Source organism: Neodiprion lecontei, chromosome 2, assembly GCF_021901455.1.
Source record: "Neodiprion lecontei isolate iyNeoLeco1 chromosome 2, iyNeoLeco1.1, whole genome shotgun sequence".
Classification (NCBI taxonomy): domain Eukaryota; kingdom Metazoa; phylum Arthropoda; class Insecta; order Hymenoptera; family Diprionidae; genus Neodiprion; species Neodiprion lecontei.
Genome location: NC_060261.1, coordinates 37,230,760 through 37,252,597, shown reverse-complemented (window position 1 = coordinate 37,252,597; position 21,838 = coordinate 37,230,760). Strand labels below are relative to the sequence as shown.

The 21,838-nt window shown below is 37.6% G+C and overlaps 7 protein-coding genes across 10 annotated transcripts; 4 read left to right on the top strand and 3 right to left on the bottom strand.

Annotated features, from left to right (window-relative positions):
* The first annotated feature begins 173 nt into the window (after positions 1–173).
* LOC107228233 (LIM homeobox transcription factor 1-beta-like) lies at positions 174–5,095 on the top strand. Of its 2 annotated transcripts, XM_015669619.2 has the most exons (5): positions 174–907; positions 2,092–2,511; positions 2,604–2,909; positions 3,407–3,505; positions 4,297–5,095. In XM_015669619.2, the coding sequence occupies exons 1-5, from the start codon at positions 790–792 to the stop codon at positions 4,551–4,553; spliced, it is 1,200 nt and encodes a 399-aa protein (XP_015525105.1). In that variant the 5' UTR covers positions 174–789; the 3' UTR covers positions 4,554–5,095. The 2 variants fall into 2 exon arrangements, with proteins under 2 accessions (XP_015525105.1, XP_046588472.1); XM_046732516.1 differs by lacking the exon at positions 3,407–3,505.
* A 270-nt stretch (positions 5,096–5,365) lies between these two features.
* On the bottom strand, positions 5,366–6,915 carry LOC107216465 (U6 snRNA-associated Sm-like protein LSm2). Its single transcript, XM_015653658.2, has 4 exons — positions 6,664–6,915; positions 6,512–6,579; positions 5,918–6,008; positions 5,366–5,726 (listed from the first exon to the last, which is right to left on the bottom strand). The coding sequence occupies exons 1-4, from the start codon at positions 6,664–6,666 to the stop codon at positions 5,601–5,603; spliced, it is 288 nt and encodes a 95-aa protein (XP_015509144.1). The 5' UTR covers positions 6,667–6,915; the 3' UTR covers positions 5,366–5,600.
* Positions 6,809–10,136, top strand: LOC107216467 (reticulophagy regulator 3). Of its 2 annotated transcripts, none has more exons than XM_046732517.1 (6): positions 6,809–6,906; positions 8,785–8,910; positions 9,035–9,131; positions 9,295–9,445; positions 9,565–9,693; positions 9,822–10,136. In XM_046732517.1, exons 1-6 carry the CDS (start codon positions 6,812–6,814, stop codon positions 10,091–10,093), a joined length of 870 nt encoding a protein of 289 aa, XP_046588473.1. In that variant the 5' UTR covers positions 6,809–6,811; the 3' UTR covers positions 10,094–10,136. The 2 variants fall into 2 exon arrangements, with proteins under 2 accessions (XP_046588473.1, XP_015509145.1); XM_015653659.2 differs by lacking the exon at positions 6,809–6,906 and adding an exon at positions 7,333–7,910.
* Positions 10,137–10,859: 723 nt separating this feature from the next.
* On the bottom strand, positions 10,860–13,589 carry LOC107216462 (tRNA methyltransferase 10 homolog A). The gene is made up of 6 exons (XM_015653654.2): positions 13,478–13,589; positions 12,956–13,293; positions 12,564–12,873; positions 12,341–12,487; positions 11,981–12,086; positions 10,860–11,893 (listed from the first exon to the last, which is right to left on the bottom strand). Exons 2-6 carry the CDS (start codon positions 13,144–13,146, stop codon positions 11,694–11,696), a joined length of 954 nt encoding a protein of 317 aa, XP_015509140.1. The 5' UTR covers positions 13,147–13,293; positions 13,478–13,589; the 3' UTR covers positions 10,860–11,693.
* LOC107216463 (NECAP-like protein CG9132) lies at positions 13,316–16,904 on the top strand. Of its 2 annotated transcripts, none has more exons than XM_046732518.1 (4): positions 13,316–13,410; positions 13,748–14,001; positions 14,265–14,661; positions 14,733–16,904. In XM_046732518.1, the coding sequence occupies exons 2-4, from the start codon at positions 13,916–13,918 to the stop codon at positions 14,997–14,999; spliced, it is 750 nt and encodes a 249-aa protein (XP_046588474.1). In that variant the 5' UTR covers positions 13,316–13,410; positions 13,748–13,915; the 3' UTR covers positions 15,000–16,904. The 2 variants fall into 2 exon arrangements, with proteins under 2 accessions (XP_046588474.1, XP_046588475.1); XM_046732519.1 differs by lacking the exon at positions 13,316–13,410 and having other exon boundaries at positions 13,740–14,001; positions 14,733–15,006; positions 15,516–16,904.
* LOC107216474 lies at positions 15,567–19,443 on the bottom strand. The gene is made up of 5 exons (XM_015653670.2): positions 18,865–19,443; positions 17,857–18,160; positions 17,499–17,759; positions 17,287–17,439; positions 15,567–17,177 (listed from the first exon to the last, which is right to left on the bottom strand). Exons 1-5 carry the CDS (start codon positions 19,149–19,151, stop codon positions 17,019–17,021), a joined length of 1,164 nt encoding a protein of 387 aa, XP_015509156.1. The 5' UTR covers positions 19,152–19,443; the 3' UTR covers positions 15,567–17,018.
* A 93-nt stretch (positions 19,444–19,536) lies between these two features.
* On the top strand, positions 19,537–21,644 carry LOC107216472 (dolichyl-diphosphooligosaccharide--protein glycosyltransferase 48 kDa subunit). Its single transcript, XM_015653668.2, has 3 exons — positions 19,537–19,714; positions 19,886–20,512; positions 20,791–21,644. Exons 1-3 carry the CDS (start codon positions 19,573–19,575, stop codon positions 21,333–21,335), a joined length of 1,314 nt encoding a protein of 437 aa, XP_015509154.1. The 5' UTR covers positions 19,537–19,572; the 3' UTR covers positions 21,336–21,644.
* Positions 21,645–21,838: the final 194 nt, after the last annotated feature.

Sequence of the window (21,838 nt, the reverse complement as noted above, 5' to 3'; positions counted from 1 at the left end):
AGCAAACGAGGAGGCAGTCCCTGGCTACGACCAATCGGCGTAAAGCCTTTGAGCTTTTGCTCAGGCTACGCCCAGCTTGGCGCCGCTCGGGGGTTGGGGATGATTTTCCTGTCCGGCAGACGCAGGACGCACATGCTCCCGTCTGTCAAAAAATTGTCATCGCGCAGCGAAGTCGCCACGCCGACGGTGCACGACGAGGAAGACACCAGCTGGACAACGACGACGTCGACGACGACGACGACGGTCACTGTTTGCGGATCAACGTGTCCTTGGCATCGGAGGATCGATTGGCAACATCGGATGAAAACCCTTTCACAACTGCACGAATTTTTCTCTAAGAGTTATCGAGACACGGGACTCGAAACTTCACGCTGGTGTCTAGAGCCACGTGCGAAGAGATCGAAACAAAAAAAAAAACTTCGCGAGAAGCTCAAGAAGTTGCGATTCTGAGGAAGAATAACAAATCTACTTACAATTAATCACGGACTGTGAAAGTGCACAAGTTTATGTATATTACAGACAAGTGGATGAAAGATTTGTGCACGCGAGGCATCGAAGGACTGAATTTTATTACAGTGAATGTTATGTGTGTGGACGTGTCTTTCTTTTCTTATCGAGATTTTTATACGCCGCTGTAATAATCTCACTGCACCCAATTGAGGATCAATCCTGACCGCGGTATCTGCGCCGTTCGAGTAGTAGATTCTCGTCTTGGTCAGCCGCGGCTGGGACTGGTTGCGAGTGTTGCGACGAAATTCTTCAGCCACGATATCCTTAAGGCTTACGAACATGCTGGAATTCTACCCGTCGGCCCCAGGGCCAAACAACCACCCTGGAGAACCGGGCCAACCATTGCTACCGACACCAACAATGTCTTTCCCTCCAGGAATGAACAACAATAACTCTGGTGAGAACGTTAAAAAAAAGTCTGATCCATTACACGAATCGACCCATCCCGTGTTGCGTTATACCACCTGCAATCACTCGTTTGCACAGTCTAAAAAGCTTCGAGTGAAGTGTAAATATCAGTGTTCAGCGATCGAGTTGGTTTAAACACGCGAGAAATGATCCGGTCGCGTTTCGTTACAGTATCGAACGAATTGCACTTTCCTAAATTCGATGCGTTCAGACTGACTTCTCGGCTAATGCGACAGCCAATTTACGTTCCTGACTAATCCGTCCGTGATATTATATCGATGTGTTCCGCGCGGATCCAGAAGAAGCACGAAAGCGCGGAGCAAACGCAATAACACCGCAGGTCATAGCTTGTACTATACGTGCTTAGGACGTGGATATAGAATATAATACGCGGGTATGTATTTGCACAAAGCTACGCGTATGTGCAGAGTGCCTTTATTGGCACTCGAAGTGGCGTTTGAATGACGTATCTCTCGTCAAATACTTGAATTCCTCCCCGTGGTTCAACTCCGGGCGCTGCAACAGATGTCGATCAGCTCTCGCAGTAGCTGCACCAGACTCCCGCCGAGCCATCCGATGAGCTTTTAATTTTTAAATCGTCCGGTGCTCTCGCTGACGTAAAAATAATCAAAAGAATTTTAATAAAATCACATGAGAATCACTATAACCAACGACGAACTACAGGTCAACCGATATTATTTACTCAGCAAAATATACCGTTTAATGATGATCAGTGAAACTGGTCATTTGTTTGTACGCAACGTTCGCAAACAATACAGGGAAAATAGTTTGATCTTAAATTGTATAGATGTAAACAGAGTCAAGGTTGATTATTATGGAACCACAGTGATAGTATATATCTAACGTAGTATTCGTTTATTTTCTAATATCTCCGAATTTTCCAGATGTCGTGGAATAAGTATACGTTACTTTTTCCCTACAAATTTGAATTGGTTTATAAGTAATTTTCCGAACTTTCCGGTGATTGTTATCACATCGAGTTTAATAATGATCTGCTAATTTTAATCATATAACGCAATAGTTGGACAATTATTTTTCTTCGAATGTCAATAACTAATTCCGATATTTATATTTTTAACCAAACACCGGGACTTGTTCCAGTTTTTCAGCATCACAACAACCCTGCTCATTGTACAATTGTTATTGTTAAAGAGCCAACGGTGTCGGTGAAGACGGAGGCGGGACTCCTAGAGGCGATTTGCGCAGCTTGCGGTCGAGGCATTGCGGACAGATACGTAATGCGAGTAGGAGAGAAAAGTTACCACGAGGATTGCCTCTCTTGCGCTGCATGCGCGTCTCCCTTGGTTCACACCTGTTTCACCCGGGATCACAAGCTCTACTGCAGGGTGGACTACGAGCGCATATTCGCGGTGAAGTGCAGCCGATGCATGGAAAAGATTCGATGTTCGGATCTCGTGATGCGGGTGGCCGGCCTCTTCTTTCACGTCGAATGTTTCGCCTGCTGCATGTGCGGACAGAGCCTTCCTCGAGGGGCTCATTTCATCCTGAGACAGGGGCAACCCATATGTAGAAGAGACTTCGAGCACGAGCGTTACGTTCACAGTCCTCAAGGTATGCGTTTGGAAATATTTTACCCCTGCAATCATGAGCGCGTGAGCATAACGATGCAACTAAAAGTACTACTTGGCGTCGAATGTTTCCAGACGACGACCTCCTGGACGAAAGTCGACCTCCGGACGGGCGTCGCGGCCCCAAAAGGCCCCGCACTATTCTGACTTCCGCTCAGAGACGCCAGTTCAAAGCGTCCTTCGAAGTGTCGCCTAAGCCTTGCAGAAAAGTGCGCGAGGCTCTCGCCAAAGACACTGGTCTCAGTGTTCGGGTCGTGCAAGTCTGGTTCCAAAATCAGAGGGCGAAGATGAAGAAACTTCAGAGAAAAGCGAAGGCGGAACCTGGCGCCGAAAAGGAACCGAAGGAGGAACGCGCCGGGGAAAGTCCTCACAGCGATCACAGTGAGTTTTAAACTTTGCGCGGAACTCTCTGTAATTAATACCGAGCCTCACGATCCCCTCTCCGATCACGATTGACTACTTATGTGAACCTACGTCGCAAACTTCGCCAACAGCGATCGAGAATAAATGCTCGCGTTATTTGCTCCTCTCCACTTTCTTTCTTCCTTTCATGTTTCTCAGTCTGTCAGTCGACATGCGAAAACGTAAATCTTAAAGAGCAGAGCCCCCGCCTAACTGCGGAACGGATATTGCGAGGCATGTGTCACCGGGTGACGGGCGTTAAATTCCTGGGAAGACGACCCCGCGAAGTCTTGTGTCGCCCAGAGGCATAAGGGAGGTCTTTTACCCCGTCAGTTTTATAAGTTAAAGAATATAAGGAGGGGCTCCGTGGCACCGAGTCTCTCTCTATCTCTCTCTCTCTCTCTCTCTCTCTCTCACTCTCTCTCTCTTCCGCAGTGTGGGTTTGTCACCTTTCTTCTATGCCGTCTCGTTCACAGGTCATTACTTGAACGCGCTGAGCATGCGCGACGGGGATTCTTCCAGCTTCCCTTCGGCCACGCAGCCGCTCAACCCCAACAACCCTTACTCACCCGACGGTAAGTTGTTGACGCTTCACCGTCGCCGCCGCCTTCGTTTCCCAAATTTTGCCCAACCAGATCCGACACGAGCTTTCGTTCACGTGTGAAATGTCCATGCGCCGAGAATAACTTCATTTTTTGCAGTCAATGGAAAATTCTACCAGGAAACATATCGTCACAGAAACAGTTTCGATACTGCGGAAATTACTGTTGTTAGTACTGGTATTACTATTGAGAGCGCGGATTGTAATTGCCAGTACTACATTTTCTGACTATTCCAACATTGAATCTGTTTGTTTATTTCCCTTCATTTTTCAGCTAAACAAGGCCTTGACAACAATTTATTGTTGCAACAACATCAATTTATCGCAATAGTTACAAGGACCATGATCAAAGAGAATATTAACACATGCATATATGTATATACCATACTAGATTTACAGATTACAGCTATAAAACTCATTTTTATCTTTGACTCTGAAATATATTTTTTCTGATAACGATAAAAAATTGCACCGTGCAGTAAACACGACTGGAAATGTCACTCATCGTTAGTGCAGAAGCTCGCGATCCTCGAACTTCGCTCTCAATTCCTTCCCCATTTCCTTCTTCGAGAAGACTATTTTATTCGATATACACTTTGCATCGTTGGCTCAGTTTATTTTTTGTGGGTTAATTCACTGAGGATGAGCGCACTGCGAAGTACCTAAGAATAAATCGAACCTTGTCTTACAGTTGACTGATTTTAAATACCAACCAAGATACTCTGATGTTTTCGATTTTGCATATTTTCCTCATCTGCGTTTCAGACACATACGCGGGACATTCCGGCGAGAGTTTCTGCAGCAGTGACCTTTCTCTGGACGGTACCGAGGCCGGGTTCGATATCGGGGATGGGGATAACGGGGGCCCGGATGGGAGTCATCCTGGTGGGCCTCATTCCCATCACGGACCTCCCCCGCACGAAGCGCCGACACTTTCCCAGAGCCTACACGCCGCGATGCATAATCCGATAGACAAACTCTTCATGATGCAAAGCAGTTATTTTAGCGGCGAACATGCGTAGGGGTTTGAGCCTTGGAGCCTGGGGCTTGATCAAGCTTAAACTGAAACTTACGCGTAATGAATTTCACTCGAAGATTATTTTTCAAACGAAACGAACAAAGTACGCGCATGTATGTAGATGTACCTTTTACGAGTAGAGATTCAACGACCTGCTGTGTAATATTGTTCTAGTCAGGTTTTCTTCGATGACCCGTAGAATTGGTAAACTATTATTGCTGTCGTTCGAGTTGTTGATTTTTAAACTTACTTCCTTCTCAGATACCGATTATTTTGATCAACCAATACTATGATTACTTATATATATTTTAATTTATTGAAAAAAAAAAAATTAATCACCCAGTTACGTATATTTATTTCATCGTATATAGCTAAATCCAAAGAATAATCCGTTGCTTTAGTTTTACCGTATATATATACTTCGTTGAAACATCGATTTTCAGTTTTAAATATGAAGATTGATACCAAATAAAAGAGATGTAGAAGAATATTTGTATTTACGTTTAATAATAAGTGTACTTTAATATATTATAATAATAAAAAGTTGCTAAACCAAATATCGTTACCGAAAAACTGTAATATGGGAGGATTCTATTTGGTTTTGGACAGAAGTAATGATATAAAAAATAATTATTTTCAACCCGACCTGATTAGCAATAGATACGTAAATTCAAAAATTCTCTTGGCAACAAATCCCGAATAAAATGACATAACACTGTACCTCAAGCACGTATGGGATAAATAATTACACAAAATAATCGTTCAATTTCTCATGTTATTCAAGACCCAAAAATTCGCAAAAAAATTGCCATCTGCTATTTGTACAAAATAGGTTTTATTTGTAGTTTCTTACAATCATGTTGCTTTGAACTTTCGCCAAACCGTTGACAACAGATTCAGTGATTTGTTACAAACGTGAATAAACACCCGTTTCGTAAATTAAATTTAAATAAATTAAACTTTATCAATCAAACCGTACTGAACATAACTGTCTATAATACGTCTTATTGTAAATCGTAACATACATGTAAGCATTACTGGTACTGATTTGTTATCGGGTTTGTACAGCTGCCTCTTTCCGTGCAGCATCTTGCAAAAGCTGTGTATCAACCTCGTCTCCAGGAAGTTGAACGTACCTCACTACAGAACCACGAATGAAACAGTTTTTCACTGACAACTGTAACAGACGACCAAAAATTGGATCAAGTAATTCTGTACTGCCGAATCACAAAATTAAGGAAAGTAGGATATCTCCAGACATAGAATAATTCAAGTAAATGTTTAATACGTGTTATTGTGTACTGGCTTCGCCGGATTATAGTTTCTTATAACATGCATTACTGATCAACATGTGGTAACTTTACAAACCATGTGAGGATATTTATCTGGATCCGTCACACTGATGTCTGTGAGCTTGATGTTCAGATACTGGTCCACAGAGTGTAAGGTACCACAAATACTGAAAATATAATAATAACAACGGTGAGTAATTGGTATTTGCAAAAGCTGACTAAGAATAATACATAATGCAAGTTTGATCAATATTTAGATTGCAGACAGAAATGAAAAAATGGACTGAGTTACAATCGGTCAGAAAAGTGAACAGGATTGCTTGTTAACTTAGAATGGATACAGAAAAAAAACTTGTAACATTTGAAAATTGTAATTGGAGCTTTCAAACATATCGTATGATAACAACAATAGAAATAACTCTCACAACTCAAATAAAACGAATAAAGCTCAAATGACAAGTTTGAAAACCGAGTGACAACAAACTGAGAACACTGACTATCTGCAAACCCGGAATTTGTATTCATATTTATTCAAGTACATGTATGTGGACCATTGACGTTGTTGAATTTCTCCGTATCTTCCGAATCTCGAATACTGAATGGAAGTATATTTAACCACGGCAGATTATGCGGAGAATGTTTACGATTTATTGTTGCATATTTACGTTACCTCAGGTCATTTTTCAACTCCACTACGACGTCCTTCCCGACCAAAGATTTGAAAAACGAGTAGAATAACTGTAAAAGAGAAGAAATAAGACCAATATTACAACCCCTCAACTGTAGATAATATACAAAGACGTTTTTAAATATTTCGCTAACCATTTTTACCGAACAACATAGAAAATCACAGGTTATGTGTCTCGTTCAGTTTTGGAGGTTATGCCGCTTCGTTACAAAACCGAACATAACGCTCTCACACGCAGCTAGATATCGATAGTTCAGATGCCTAGTTTTAGGTCGATAGTCGATGGAATGTCGAGGTATCGTATTGATAAAAGAATCATGGGTTAATGCGCGCGGGACGCATGAGCGGAAGGGACAGGCAACTTACGTTCCCAATATGTACGTATAGGTACGCACAAATGTGCAGAATAACGCTAATGACTTAACAAATTTTGGTAAAACGTCAATTGAAAACTGTGAATAAAATTAAAATTTATAATCGATGTACCGTATTGATTCGTACGGTATAGAAGCTCCGTTATTTGGCCTGGATCGGGTTGAGATTTGGATGTAAATGTACATAGTTGGGAACAAAGAGAAGAAATGTGATAAATACGGTTTACGTAATTTAAAAAGGATAGATATATTTAAAGCGCTCCAGCAGAGAAAGGAAGGTACGCGAATGCACCGGACGGAGAGAACAGCATGGGGAATATCCAGGTCGGAGAAGGACGGTTGAACGTTGCGAGGTGGTGGGGGTGAACCACATGGTTCCCAACATCAGCTTCGCTGTAGGCAAACATCGCAATTTTCACGAACCATTAGTGCGAAAACGTAGTTGAGACCTACGCAGTCCTAAGGATTGCGAAGATACTATTACGCGTTTAGGGCTTGATGTGAGCTTCTATTGCGCAGCGATTATCGGAGATCTTACTGTTGCGGTTGTCGACGGGGACAAACTCTCGTGTGTTAGGAATAAAATAGAATAAAAGACGGAGAAAATTTCTACCGAATAGATCAAAGGTAGAACACAACAAAGTGGGGGTGTGTGCCTGACTGTCGCAAAATTTCGTTGTCACGCGCTAAAAATAATACGGAGACGAGTTTTTAACAGTGCCATGCTGGTTAAAAACAATAACTGATAAATCATTTAGGAGGTTTTTTTTTCATCAAGTCATGGAGAAATTAACTAACATCGCGTATTATTTTCGTTGGAGGCTTCGGGAGAAGGAAAATGTCCCCGAAAAATACGACGAAAGTACGTCCGAAAATAATCGTCCCGGAGACGTTAAGTACAACTTTAATACGTCCAACAGATTTTTAACAATTCTGGAAAGCATTTTGCTCTGGGAGAATTCAGTGAATAGTATCTCTGTCGTCATTGTCTTCAATTTATTGTTCTGGTAAGTTGCACGATATTACCCGTTGGCTGAATATTTTTTCTCTTTTTCTTTTTATCGCATACTAAATTTACCATACTCTCATAAAAATTGATTTGCAATTTATATGATCACAAAAGAAGCTAACACGTCGTGCCACCTTTTTCAACATTTTCTGTTTATACCTCTAAAAATGTTTCTAGCGATAACAATGAGAATTTAAAATTTGCAGAATCATATAAAATCATACAAGTTAATGAATCGAATATTGTAAGAGTAAAAAATTTATTTTTCTCATATGAAAATAAATTATAACTCTCGGTCTGCTGGCGTCTTTCTTCTTAACTAAAAATTGATTTTGTAACATGGTAAAGTAGAGGTATTGAAATTTGATGGTGAAACATAGCTATTGCCGTAAATTTGTTTCAACGTCGTATGTGTACATATGAGCAAATGAACTTTACCTATACAGTCTAACTCCGTAGAATGTAATGTATTAATTATCAGCTGTTCACAGCGTAGATATTCACAACAAGCTATCGGAAGACAGTGTGAATTTGTATATAAACTTTAATGAGATACTATTGCAATGTATTATTCAGCCTTGAATATGTATAATCTGTTTTTTTTTTACTGATATGAACACATGATCGTACTCAATTCTGTGCGACCAGTATTCAGGAAGTGACGCTGGAAGATAAATCAGATCTTATCTGTAGTGGTGATACACAAACTTGTTTTTTTCAATTGATAGAACATTTTATTGAACCTTTGACTCATTATAAGTCTAATTACAAATTTTTACCTGTTACCGAACATAACAATCAAAAAACTATGATCTTCGATATTTTAGCATAACTACGAACAGTTATACATTTATTTATCTCAATTTTTTCAGGGGAATTGTCGTATTGGAGGTTCGCGGTTTTGCGGCAGCCAGCAGTGCTGCGCTAGTCGTGGTCCTCTGCTACAGCACCCTTGAGACACAGGCCCAAAAGGATAATAAATCACCAACTGTAGCGACGTAAGTTATTGCTTTTGACATTTCACATTTGCATGGATTCATCGGTAAGAGATTTTCTTCAATGTAAAATTTTTGGTTATTCGATAATGATAAATAACCCAGATAACAAATCATGTGTTTACAGCCCACATGTCAAGTCAGAGCAGCTGAACAAAATAGTTCGTCAGCTAAAGTCTGGTGTTGACAACCTCAAGCAATTGCGCAAACAACAGCCAGGAGTGGTAGGATGTTTTCATTTAATAAATATTACATCATTATTTTTACTTATTTGAGTTTAATCGCGTTCCTTCAATTCATGTGCCAAATTTATTTTAATCTTATCTATAGCTGTTGAATGATATAAAAATAAGTATTTTCTATTATGGCCTTTCCTTTTCCCTTCAGTTCTGCGCTTCTACTTGTGCAGTTTCGTTGGGTCTCTGGCTGACAGGACGAGCAATTTCTGGGACACTTTTAGCTTACACAATTTTAATGAGTATCTTAGTAGGACCTGGGATTCTTTTGCATATACCGTGCAAAGTTATGACGTCTAAAGGTGAATGACAAGTGAGACTTGATCAAGATAAATTGCAGCTGTTTTGGATAGAGTGTTAAAATTTTTGAAGAACTAACTCTGTATTTACCAAGCATTAATCTGAAGAATTATTCTTACAGAATGGGATAGCGAAATAGAAGAGTTTCTACCTGCGGTTACAGAAGATAACTTACAAGTGTTAAAGCGAGCAGGAGAAAGTGGGGATCAAAGTCTTACACCGACTAGTTTGTCAGTGGAAAATCAAATTGGTACAGTTTTCACACTTTGATTTGTAACAATAGCAACACTGCTGAGGGTTGAAGTCATTTTTTCACATTACTGATACTTTAACTCCGAGATAGTTTTCTAGTATCTTATATAGTAATTTCACTCACAGATCCTCTTAATGACAAAGAATTGGTTGGTCTAAGAATGCCTTCCCATGAAGACGGTAGCACGGACGGTTTGGAACTGTCCGAATTGGAATTAAGTACCGACGATGTTGAAGTTGATGGCATTAAGTTCCAAAGTGGTCATTTTGAAAGAGGATCATCATCTGAGGAAGAAGCCGAACTTCAGCCACAGAAAATTTCTCAACATAGCGACGACAGCGACAGCGAATTTGAAATAATTGACACTCGTGAAGTTGTAAATGTCAAGAACGTTTAGAGGTTTGACATAAATTTTGTGTAATATATAACAATTGATAATATCTCGCATCTGAATCAATCACACCATTTACCTGATTTGGCTGTGAAAATGATGAATGTTGGCTTTTACTTGAATATACGATACACAGTAAGTAAAAATGATGAATGCTGGATTTTACTTCAATTTATAATACACAGTACGTAAAAAAAGATTAATTTTGAATTCAAAATAATGAATATTATAACCAAATATACGGGTATATAATTCTTGAATTACTTTGTTCAATGTAAAAGACGTGATTACAGATATTGGTTGGGATACGGTTAACTGGTTCTTGGTAATATCAAAGTGGTGTGATTATTCTTAGACACAAGAAGGTAGATTTTAACAGGTGGATATAATAATTTTGATATAATTATTATTACAAATATAACAGGCAAGACTCAGATATGTGTCATGCTTGTTTCGAAAATTTGCAATAAAATTTAGCAATGAATTGGATTCCTTAATTATTATATGATATTACAGATATTTTCAGATCTTGATTATAATGTACATCAATGGCAATTTTATTCTTAAAGTATAGATGTGGACATGGGTTTTGTGATGCAAGAAATCGCAATTATTTTATCTAATAATTTATGTCAACCACTCAACTTGAACAAAATTGTGAGAATAGAAGTGGATCAAAAACAAGGAAAGATAGACTATTTCTGAAATTTTGGAGTACAGCAGGTCAACTGCAGACATCTTAATGAGACTCAACTAAATTTTTCGACAACTGTGACCGAATAGAAATATATTTCAAAACTGAAACAGGTTATTGATATCAATTCACAGACGGCGTCTATTGTAATAGTGACCGGTTTAAATAGTAATTAATTCGAGAAGAAAAACTTGTGTACAAGAGCCATACATACTTACGTATCATATTTTTGAGAACCTCTGTAGCGTGCATAAATTATCCACACTCAAATATTACAGTTGAACTAAGTTTTCTCTGACAAAACCTATTAGGTTTTCGTAAATGGATGGTATTGAGAATCGTGATATCATAAGTGGTTTTATCATCTTATGACTTCATGAAAAAAAAATCAATAAACGCGAGAAAAGAATGTTTACAATAGTACAGGCTGAACAAAACAAGTAATGATCTTATTGAACAATTTTGTTCGGTTGAGTCTGTACAATTAGTACATAAATAGCCGAAATTTATTTATTTACCCACATATGTACTTATTATGATAAGCAGTGAATCATAACTACACTAAACAAAACGAATTTGCTTTATGTATGATTCTCGTAATTTTGAAATAATAAATACATATCTTAATAGTATTATATTCCAAAACCGTTACTTGCCATATGTGATAATCAGGAAAAATTCATCTACAAACTAACTGCCTCAATCACATTTCAAGTAAAGAATCTTAAATTGCATACCTTGAATAATTTATTTGTTTTCTTGCTGTCATCCTCGGACTAGAGTCATCATGATGCATTTAATTTGTATCATATGCAGTATTTCCAACGGTGTTTTATTTTTAAACTCAGTGATATTTCATAAGTATTGCATCTCTCAGATTTAAGTTTTCATTTAGCTTTCGATGAACGTTTGTCACGCAGAATCTTTGAGTTGTTCACTTGTATAGCGATCACTGCTCTCTTCTAAGTCACTTTTAATGATATCTTTCATAATTTCTAAAGCATCACTTGAACCCTTTGATACAGGTTGGGCATTTTTTCGCTCCGGTAATACTTGCAAAAACGCTTCCTGCCAAGTTTTACCTTCAGTGACTCTGAGCAGTATTTCAAAAACTGAAAATAATAATCATTTGTTAGTAATGCGCACTGGCCAAATAGAAACCTAATAATTTGACTTAAATAATCATCCATCACACTTACCATGATCAACAGTTAAAACTTTTCTAGCTTTCATTTGTAAGAATTTTGCTAATGGCAGCTGCCCGTGTCTTATTCCCTTTTTTACAGCAAGGTTGTAACAATATCCCTGCATGGAGTATTTGAAATATGTGGTAAAGTCATAATAAGAAAAAAAATTATCAATTGCAAAGTTTGTAATATCTCTATGACTCTCAGAAAAGCAACAAAAGTGACACAAGATTTACCACATATTTATCGCAACAAAAGAGTTAATACTTTTATTCGGTGCTCTGTATTAATTAATCCTCATATCCAAAATAAATTTATTCCCTAAATTGTTATGTCAATTTGATATGTCAAATTTGAAGATCTGAACAGCACCTTTTGAGAGTTATGGTCTACAAGGCCACCAATAACATAGATGCAGTCAAAGTCCAAGCATTCAATAACATTTTCTGATTCACTAGTGAGGTAAATTATCTTGTCTTTTGGATACTTGTTCAAATATGACTCGGAGTAAAATTGAACCTGCAATAGTTGAAGACAATTGGTTAATGTTAGTGTGAATATTATTTTTATTAAGGAAATATCTCATCTCGCTCACATCCCAATGTTCGTATCCATTATGTTTGGCCATTTCTTGTTTTGATTTCCCATTGAAACTAGTCAATGAAAATTGCATCGGAGCTGACGCTCGCCTGTTTAGTGTATAGCACCTTAATATTTGTTTAATAAGTTTGGCAATATCTTTGTCTATCATTAATTCATCAAATGACAAGTCTATAGTCACTGTAAGTTTGCAACTGCTGTCAGCCATCGTAGACTTCTTCAATGCTTTACGCGATGGGCCCAAATCTATATTATTGGCCCGTGCAATCGCACGCCTCTTCTTCGCCTTGGCTCGTTCATTCTGCCTGAATATGTAGAGAAAGTGTAAGTTGGCAATTAATATAGTATTTAGTACTGATGTCACCGATGTTCCACAAATTACTGCACCTTTTTTCAACTTTTCTTTCAAGCCATTTCTCCTTCTTTTTAATCTTTTTCAATTGACTCTTGCTCAATAAATTTAGCGCGACTTTGTCGTCGGCGTCAACTTTATCAGAATTCGATATTTCGGTGCTCAAATCAGCCGCCGATTCAATCTTCTCCACACTAGTATCACATACCATTTCCGTGCCTTCCATTCTGTTGGCTCACACTGTTATTTGTTCGTTAAAACTTAACCTTACTTGGGCCATGCTATTTGTCGAGGATAGTTAAATTGAATTTAACCACAATTTGACTCTGATTCCAGGTAACTAAACTTCCTGCGCATGGTCAGACAAAAGTTCCTAGAATGATATCATGTGAGTTTAGCTGAAAAGTTTGCCGCACCAAGCTACTGGCACTAACCATATTATATGTAAATGATGTAAACAATCAGACTTTAGTATTATATTATTATATTCGTACGTATGTCACCTTTGTTATTTAGCACTAGTAATAAGTAGATATAAAAGAATTTTTGGAATTTACCCAGTGAGCGAGATTTATGTTGCGACCTCAAGTGAAACAAAAATTATCTAAATATAGAAGGCTTATTGATCCTTTTACTTTTAGTGTATCGAAATTTACGGTTTCTCGACAATTTCATACTAATAATGGATAAAAATCATTTTCTTTCCGATATACGTATAATTTCGAAACAGCAGAAAACAGCTCATACGCCTCATTGATTATCTTCAATCTCCTGTCTATGTTGTCCAACGGAATTATAACGGAACGCTACAGCTATAACCAAACGAGCCAAACACACAACGGAAGGTGCGTGGGCGGAGGAGGCGTGACTCGAGATAAAGTTAATCGCATCACGCCGGAGATTTGTCAGTGTGTAACCGAGTTGTCAAAACGTACTCGTGTCAAGTCTGGATTGAAATTTAGGTGAAACCTGACTATTGAAACATTTCGCTCGTGATGGAAACGTACGAGAGTATTTTGCTTGTTAAATCTGAAGTATTCGTCTTTAAAATTCCACCAAGGTCAACGAATAGGGGTTATCGGTAAGACCAGCTTTTATTGACAAAATTTTTAACACCCAATTTCTATTGCAATTGACCTATTTGACGCAATAATTTTTTACTGTCTGTCATTTCCCTTATTTGTAGGAAGAAAGTTCAGCCTAACACAATCTCTATTAATACGTCAAAATTTAATAAAAATTCGCAAATTTGCTAAATATAAAGTATATTTATTTATTCATTCGCATCTAAATCAAAGTTTATTTTACAACATTCTGATTACAATCCTTATTATTTACAAATAGAGCAGCTGATTGGAATCTTGAGGAGCCGTCGTGGACAGGACGAATGCGACTGGTATCGCAAGGTGATGCCGTTACCATTAAACTCGAAGACAAAGTTTCTGGAGAGCTGTTTGCTAAATGTCCAATCGATACGTATCCTGGTATTGCGGTTGAACCAGTTACAGATTCTTCGAGATATTTTGTACTAAGAATACAAGACGACAACGGAAGATCCGCGTTCATTGGAGTTGGATTCCTAGACAGATCGGACAGTTTTGATCTAAATGTTGCTCTTCAAGATCACTTCAAGTGGCTGAAGAACCGAGATCAGATTGAAAAGGAAAAAGATGTTCCAAAGCAGGAGTTGGATCTTAGGTTCAAAGAGGGAGAGACGATAAAAATCAACATGAAAATTACTGTATGTTATTGTTATTATTTTATTAATTCACTAAGTTTTCACCTTACAAAAAATTTCACTTTCTCTTGAAGAAAAAAGATGGCAGCGAGGTTTCCTCAAAATCCAAGTCTCGTGGAAACGCAGCGCTTGGTTTACCTCCACCCCCTGGTGGCGTAAAAATAGCGCCACCTCCAGCGAGAACCCCAACCTCTTCACCAGCTCACAGATCGTTCCAAACGCAGCCAAATCAACCTGCTCAGACTGGTTCTGAATGGGGAGAATTTGCAAGTGCAACTCAACAACCACCGGCTTCTGGGTCCGTTGCAACCGCAACGAATGCCAGCTGGGTACAATTCTAATCAAGATGTAAGAGTTTGAGGTTCAGATATGATATAGATTAGGATATCTATACTTATTGTTTATCACATTGCCTAGTTCAATAATGAAATGTTTACAATGTAACATATTCGGAGATATCTAACGCATATTTCTATAGTTACTGGTTTTTACATGGCAATGAGTTCGATTTCAGACAATACACAGTATTCGGTTTTGCTTTTATCATATTTCTATGTATGAAATTCTGTGTCCATCAGGTATCGATTCCATGATTGATTTCAGTTTCTAATTTGACTACTGTTGGAATTATATAAGGACTCGAATTAAAAAGTAACGCATTAATCATTGAAAAAGTAAAGAAATTTATTGACTTTGCGCTATAGATGGTTTGTGCCACCCAATTGATATCAGTATTTAGGGTGATTTCTAGTATGTGTTCTCGATAGTGATTTGGTCTTTAATGTAGCCTAGAATCATATATTTTTTTGTATCTATTATCTAAGTATTGTTTGTGACTTATATTTTATAATCATCAGGTGAAGGATGTCTCTGTGTCTAATATGTAGCTGTGAGTTTTTTCAAAAGAGTAGAAAATCGCGTGATCCTCACGGCAAACGACTGGCAAAACATCTCGATGCACAAATTCGGAATCACTCGGTAGGAAGGATTTTTAAACGCATTTTGCGAATTTATCCTGTTACAAACAAGGCCTGAATTGTTGCTAGCTTTTGATGTTTGTATATACTAAAACAGTTGAAAAAATCCTGTTAACATAGATGAATGTGTGCAATACCCATACCTACATAAATCACAATGAATAGAAAAGGTATACATATGTGTATTCATATGAGGTGTGTGTGTAGGTATGCGTATATACAACAAGATAACTTAATTGTGTTGCTATAGTATTTAAAGGGGTAAAATACCGGATGATTGAAACATTATATGAAGTTGCAATTGATAGCAGCGGCATGCTTGAAATAAGACAAGTATAAATTTTAAGTTATACATTTTTTGACTTACAAAGATTAGGTGTTACTGAAAACTATAAGTTAAGTTTGTGATTGAATAACTATAGAGTTATATAGTTCGTTATCATTCTCAATTAAGTAACAGACTTGAAAACGAAAACTTGAAGAAAAAAAAACTAAACTGTTTAGCATTCAAAATATTTAGGTTTATACTTATGAAATTAGTAGCAAGTTGTACAAGCAATGCATTGAAACTTAACATATTCATCGAAATACATTACACAGCTACCACCAGTTTTTCATACCCTCTAAAAAAAATTATATCCAATGTGTTAAAACTCGATTATTCGTGAACTGAATTGCATGTAAGCAATTTCTGTACATAATATGTAACGATTATCCATTTTCCATTAATATATAAGTGGAACCAATTATTTCAGAAAAAAAATAGAAATTGTCAAACACCCGAAAAGAAGACGAATTTTAAATTGGCAAAAGCGATTCGATTACTTTTCTTTGGGCGATATTAACGAGCATGCAATACGTTTGTCCTGTGACACAATATGCATGAATATATTATCAGTTAGGTAATCTCTTTTTTCGTACAACATGCGCGTGTAATACATAAATATTCTTAAAAAATAAAGATAATTATAATATCTTGGAATATAGCATATAGGGCCATGTTATATGAAACAGAAATAAGAAGAAAAATTGATAAGTTCCATTCCATAGTATACAATATATTTACTTCAAAAGAGAAAAAAAATGTCAACTATACAGTCTGTGCGTCGCAAGATGGTCTATTGTTATACTTATGTGTACCGACAAGTTATGTGTTGGGGTCCAATTTACGGCGTGAAGCACTGATAGCAGAATCGTATATTGTTATATTCTATTACATAATATATATTTATGTCTGTCGATATAATAAAATGCATAGTTAGTACGATATTGCAGTGATTGATACAAATAGTGTTAAAATACCACTCAATAGGGAGTTAAATTACATCACTTATTATGGTTGGCAACATGTATTCTACCATAATAGTCACAACACTTTGAAACTTATCCGCAACGTTTATTTCTAGATACACCAAGTCGCAAGCTCCGCATAGCTAGTGCACGATTAAAATGACGCGCCGACCTCTGGGGTTGCTCTGATGCTAGACTGGAATCCTCGTCACATTCCACGCTGCTCAGAACTACCAAAAGAACTCCTAAAACCTGAAAGTTAATCAATCTTATCACTGTTTGAACCCGAAAAAACGATAGCGAAGAAGCTGAATATTATCAATTATGCGTTTCAAATTCATAATTAATATTGTTCACTCACCAGGCACACAATAATCAATAGCGTGTAGGCATGCACACTCGCGGCTGGAAGTGATTCGACCTCTTTTAGAGCGTCAGCTGCATCCATAAGATCTGGTTTCAGCTCTAAAGCATGTCGCAAATGTACAGCTGCCTCTTGGAAGTGACCGTAAGCCTAGACACAATTTTTCAGATGTAATCACATCTTTTTCATTTTAAAATTTCAATTTTTACCTTAAATATTTGTCCTAAAGTGAGATACTGTTCCCACGCATTGCGATCTGGTGGCTGCAGCTCCAACGACCGCCTAGCCAAGTAAGTGGCATCATCCAAATATTGTAGAGCCAGTAAAACTCTTGCTAAATTTAACAATACCTCTGCATTGTGCGGGGAAACAGCCAATGCTCTTCTAAAGCATTCTATGGAACGCTGTGCATTTCCTTTTATGCGCCAAAAATTACCAATTTGATTATACAGTTGAACGGACTTTGGTTTCTAAAATAAGAAAATAAATTAGAAAGAAGAAATAAAAAGCACATGACACTACTTATCATTCTAGTATTTACATGAACCGAATCAAGACCAGTCATACCTCTCTTTTTGCCTTCTTCAAACGTTTTTCCAACAAATCAATGTCGATGTCCGTGACTTTAGCACCTCTTTTTTTAAACATAAGTGCGACATTAGGTTCTGGTACAAGGGGATGTTTATTTCTATTAATGACCCCAACTAAGTTGTCGTAATATGTAAAATTAACTGGCTTTCCACAGTCAAGAATTCCCTCTTCGCATCGCTGGACCAAATTGCAATTAAATTTTTCTGTTGACGTTTGAGATGAAGAGGGAAAAGTTTCCGTCACGTTCGGTGTGTCCATCAAAGCAAATGACGATAGCCGTCTGCCAAGGGGACCAAATTTAAGGCTTTCTTAGAGCTGAAAGAACGTCAACCCACACGCAAACACTAACTACGGGTGAAACAAAACACTACATTGGGTATTACATCGCAGCTTATTAGCCAAAAATAGTTAATGCATATCAAATTACGATCATCGGGAATAAGTCGACAAAAATATATGTTATAGGGAAATAATGTCAAGAAAACTTACAAAGAATAATAAAATAGCAATACTAAACTAACGAAATATTCACATTGAAAATGCATCAACTTACATAGTATGTACGTACATACATCGATTGTTTTATATACTAATTCATACTTTTTATTTTAATGACAATAACATTGTTGGACATGCTCGGAATATCCAAAAATAAATCATAAAATGAGGATTCATAGAATAGAAGGTCAAAGTAAAAAATTGAAAATAAACAATATATATTAACGTGCCTTGGGATATAGCTGTAAAAAAAATGCGGAAACAAGTGTGACTTTGTTTTGCTGTACAGAGTGAGTGATATTGAAATTACCATTGTTTCATCGGAAATTTAGTGAAGTAATAAATTTATAAACAATCATATTGATTTGCTAAAGCACAGCGCTGCATAGACGTTTGAGAGCAACAGCATAATATTGCAGAAGGTTGTTCGGGTTGCATCCTTGGCTACGCTAAGTTGTAATAATAAATGAATTTTTAATAAATTACCGGTCATAGCTCCCGCTAATAAAGTTTTTGCAGTCGTTGCAAAATAAATCCAACTTTTGGTTTTCATTTTTGGAGTCTGTTTTGCTCCACCCTTGACCATTGCCCAGGTTAATGGTACTCGCCAAGATATAAAAAATTGGGTCTTCATCTTCATGAGATGAAATTTCCGACACTGCCTTAACAACCTTATCCGCGTTCAGTCGCCAGGATGTGCGAGAATTTATCAACTTCACCTGAATAACTAAGAAATATAACGCGTAAATTATGACACGGGCACGGGCCCACATCTCGCCGCAAGTTGGTGGCTAATAACAATTTCCAACCCTCTTCGCGAATTGTGAATCTTACGGATCTTGGGACTTTACTTCCCCAGCTTTCTTTAGCGCGACTTGACTGTCTTCTGCTAGTCGTTATTTCGCTAATCGACAACCGTGTTCTACAGGGTGTCCAATAAAACTTCACTTACGAATTGCATGTAACGTCTTGATAATTTACCGTGTCTGTATAATAACGAAAGCTCTGCATTTAGTCAACAATTTCATCAACATCATTGAAAATTAAACGGACAAATAAAAAGCGAGTCATTACAAGTTCAACTTTTTTGCGATGCTATAGTTATTTTTGACTGTGTTGTTGGCTGTATATTCACTACAGCTCATTTCCGTTTCACAGCAGTCGAGCTTCGTGGCAACAAAGTCAGCGGTCGAAATGTTGAAAATGTCTTTGACCAGTGTGTTTTTGGGTTTTCTCTGCTTTTTGGCATCGGCGAATGCCGGTGGCGAGACATTAGTCTTGCTGGATAATCTAGCCATCCGAGAGACACATTCAATGTTCTTCAAATCCCTGCAAGGTCTGTAATAAACCTTTACTTGCACACTCACTCTAATCACCATACAGCTCATTTCGCCCAATCAATAACCCTATTTAAAATTAACACACCAACTTTAATCACTCAATACATCTTTCAAAAATTATGTCCGTTCGTAATAAACTAAAGTAATAAAATTTTTCTATTTTGCAGAACGAGGTTATACACTGACATTCAAGTTAGCCGATGATGCGAACCTCGTTTTATCAAAATATGGTGAATATTTATACTCGCATTTGATAATATTTGCACCATCGGTCGAAGAATTTGGTGGAGCTCTCAGTGTTGACGCTGTGACCGAGTTCATTGATGGAGGAGGAAATGTCCTAGTCGCTGGTTCTTCTCAGTCAGGAGATGTACTCCGCGAATTAGCCTCGGAATGCGGATTTGAAGTAGATGAGGAGGGGGCTGCTGTCATAGACCACATGAACTATGATGTATCTGATTTGGGTCAGCACACAACTATTGTAGCGGAAACAGAAAACCTAATTAATGCTCCAGTGATCATCGGAGACAAAAACATTCCTCCCCTACTTTACCAAGGAACCGGACTTGTTGCTGATACTGAAAACCCGCTAGTCCTCCAGTTGCTGACTGCGTCTAGTTCCGCTTATTCGTACAACCCAGATCAACCGGTCAAAGAATATCCTCATGCTGTTGGAAAAAATACTCTCTTAATTGCTGCTCTCCAGGCACGAAATAATGCTAGAGTGTTATTCTCTGGATCACTTTTCTTCTTTAGTGACGAAGCCTTCACTAGCTCTGTTCAAAAAGCTCAAGGTAGGTTATATTACATGTTCTAGTGGCAGCCAGTGTAATATTGCTTCATTCTGCTCGATATTTTAATTGGCAATAGAAACATGCGTTGTCTTGAATTTTACCGTTATATGGTTGAGTTTTTCATATGACTTATGCATTTGTTTCATTTGATGAGAGACTCAAGAATATTTAATGTTATTATACAATAAACAAATATCGAATAATTCCAAACAGTTGCTACATTTAATAAAGTATTAATGGCTTTAATTACGATTCTATAAGTTCATTATTCTGTTCAGGAGGTCAGAAGTACGAGAAATCTGGAAATGAAGCAGTTGCTAAAGCTATGTCTAAATGGGTGTTTAAAGACAGCGGTGTGATTCGTGCCTCTTCTGTAAGTCATAAGAAGTCAGGTGAGAAAGAACCACCTGCAGCTTACACTGTGATGGACGACGTCGTGTATGCCATTACAATAGAACAACTAGCTGGGGACAAATGGATTCCGTATGAAGCTGATGATTTACAGTTGGAATTTGTCAGGATAGATCCTTTCGTTCGTACAAAATTGCAGAAACTGGATAATGGCCGTTACGAAGCGAGATTCAAGATTCCAGACGTCTATGGAGTCTATCAGTTCAAAGTCGATTATAACCGCATTGGGATTACTCACCTGTACAGTACAACACAGGTCTCTGTCCGCCCCCTACAACATACGCAGTATGAGCGATTCATACCTAGTGCATTCCCCTATTATGTAAGCGCATTCTCTATGATGGGAGGCGTATTTTTATTCTCCTTTGTTTTCCTGCATTACAAGGAAGACGTCAAATCGAAAGCAGAGTAGTAGTAGCAGCTTCGATTACCACAGACTCTCTGAGAACTACATGTTTTAAATTATATTTATTTCAAGCACCGTGTAACAAATCTCGACTGCAATGTACCGAACACATGAAGTTTTCTCTGTAAAATATCTTGATAAATCTTGAGTTTGTTACTGTAGCCCGATAAATTTCATTGGAATATATTCTGCAATTAATTCAATGTTAAGTTTAGCTGTAAGAAAATAGCTTCACATTTGTGACAGTTTTACCATTGGTAATAATGCTAAGAGTATACAGAGTTGATAGAGAACAATAAAATTTCGAAAATTTTATATTTACGTGTAAAACGGTCACCTGATTCAATACCCTATAAATTATGTTTGAAAAATATTCTATTCGTTGAAATTTAATTTTACGTTCAAAACGTATCTTAGAAAAATGAACGGCAGCAGTGAGAATTTTAAATCTTACATCTTTCACGGTTCGAGTCAAGGAATGGATCGGCGAATTGTGTTGCGCGATAGAT

Excerpts from the sequence above, each read along its gene's own strand:
- LOC107216462 (XM_015653654.2), bottom strand. The coding sequence starts at position 13,146 with ATGGAAGGCACGGAAATGGTATGTGATACTAGTGTGGAGAAGATTGAA. Across the intron at positions 12,087-12,340 it reads TAGACCATAACTCTCAAAAG|GGATATTGTTACAACCTTGC; the intron begins GTGCTGTTCAGA and ends TACTCCATGCAG. Across the intron at positions 11,894-11,980 it reads AGTTTTAACTGTTGATCATG|TTTTTGAAATACTGCTCAGA; the intron begins GTAAGTGTGATG and ends TATTATTTTCAG.
- LOC107216474 (XM_015653670.2), bottom strand. The coding sequence starts at position 19,151 with ATGTGGGCCCGTGCCCGTGTCATAATTTACGCGTTATATTTCTTAGTT. Across the intron at positions 18,161-18,864 it reads ATTAGCGGGAGCTATGACCG|ACGGCTATCGTCATTTGCTT; the intron begins GTAATTTATTAA and ends TCCCCTTGGCAG. Across the intron at positions 17,440-17,498 it reads CTTTAGGACAAATATTTAAG|GCTTACGGTCACTTCCAAGA; the intron begins GTAAAAATTGAA and ends AATTGTGTCTAG.
- LOC107228233 (XM_015669619.2), top strand. The coding sequence starts at position 790 with ATGCTGGAATTCTACCCGTCGGCCCCAGGGCCAAACAACCACCCTGGA. Across the intron at positions 2,512-2,603 it reads TTACGTTCACAGTCCTCAAG|ACGACGACCTCCTGGACGAA; the intron begins GTATGCGTTTGG and ends GAATGTTTCCAG. Across the intron at positions 3,506-4,296 it reads CAACCCTTACTCACCCGACG|ACACATACGCGGGACATTCC; the intron begins GTAAGTTGTTGA and ends TCTGCGTTTCAG.
- LOC107216465 (XM_015653658.2), bottom strand. Across the intron at positions 6,009-6,511 it reads GAGTTGAAAAATGACCTGAG|TATTTGTGGTACCTTACACT; the intron begins GTAACGTAAATA and ends TTATATTTTCAG. Across the intron at positions 5,727-5,917 it reads CAGATAAATATCCTCACATG|TTGTCAGTGAAAAACTGTTT; the intron begins GTTTGTAAAGTT and ends CGTCTGTTACAG.
- LOC107216467 (XM_015653659.2), top strand. The coding sequence starts at position 7,684 with ATGGAGAAATTAACTAACATCGCGTATTATTTTCGTTGGAGGCTTCGG. Across the intron at positions 9,446-9,564 it reads CAAAGTTATGACGTCTAAAG|AATGGGATAGCGAAATAGAA; the intron begins GTGAATGACAAG and ends TTATTCTTACAG. Across the intron at positions 9,694-9,821 it reads GTCAGTGGAAAATCAAATTG|ATCCTCTTAATGACAAAGAA; the intron begins GTACAGTTTTCA and ends TTTCACTCACAG.
- LOC107216472 (XM_015653668.2), top strand. The coding sequence starts at position 19,573 with ATGTTGAAAATGTCTTTGACCAGTGTGTTTTTGGGTTTTCTCTGCTTT. Across the intron at positions 19,715-19,885 it reads GTTCTTCAAATCCCTGCAAG|AACGAGGTTATACACTGACA; the intron begins GTCTGTAATAAA and ends TCTATTTTGCAG. Across the intron at positions 20,513-20,790 it reads CTCTGTTCAAAAAGCTCAAG|GAGGTCAGAAGTACGAGAAA; the intron begins GTAGGTTATATT and ends TATTCTGTTCAG.
- LOC107216463 (XM_046732518.1), top strand. The coding sequence starts at position 13,916 with ATGGAAACGTACGAGAGTATTTTGCTTGTTAAATCTGAAGTATTCGTC. Across the intron at positions 14,002-14,264 it reads TCAACGAATAGGGGTTATCG|AGCAGCTGATTGGAATCTTG; the intron begins GTAAGACCAGCT and ends ATTTACAAATAG. Across the intron at positions 14,662-14,732 it reads AAATCAACATGAAAATTACT|AAAAAAGATGGCAGCGAGGT; the intron begins GTATGTTATTGT and ends TTTCTCTTGAAG.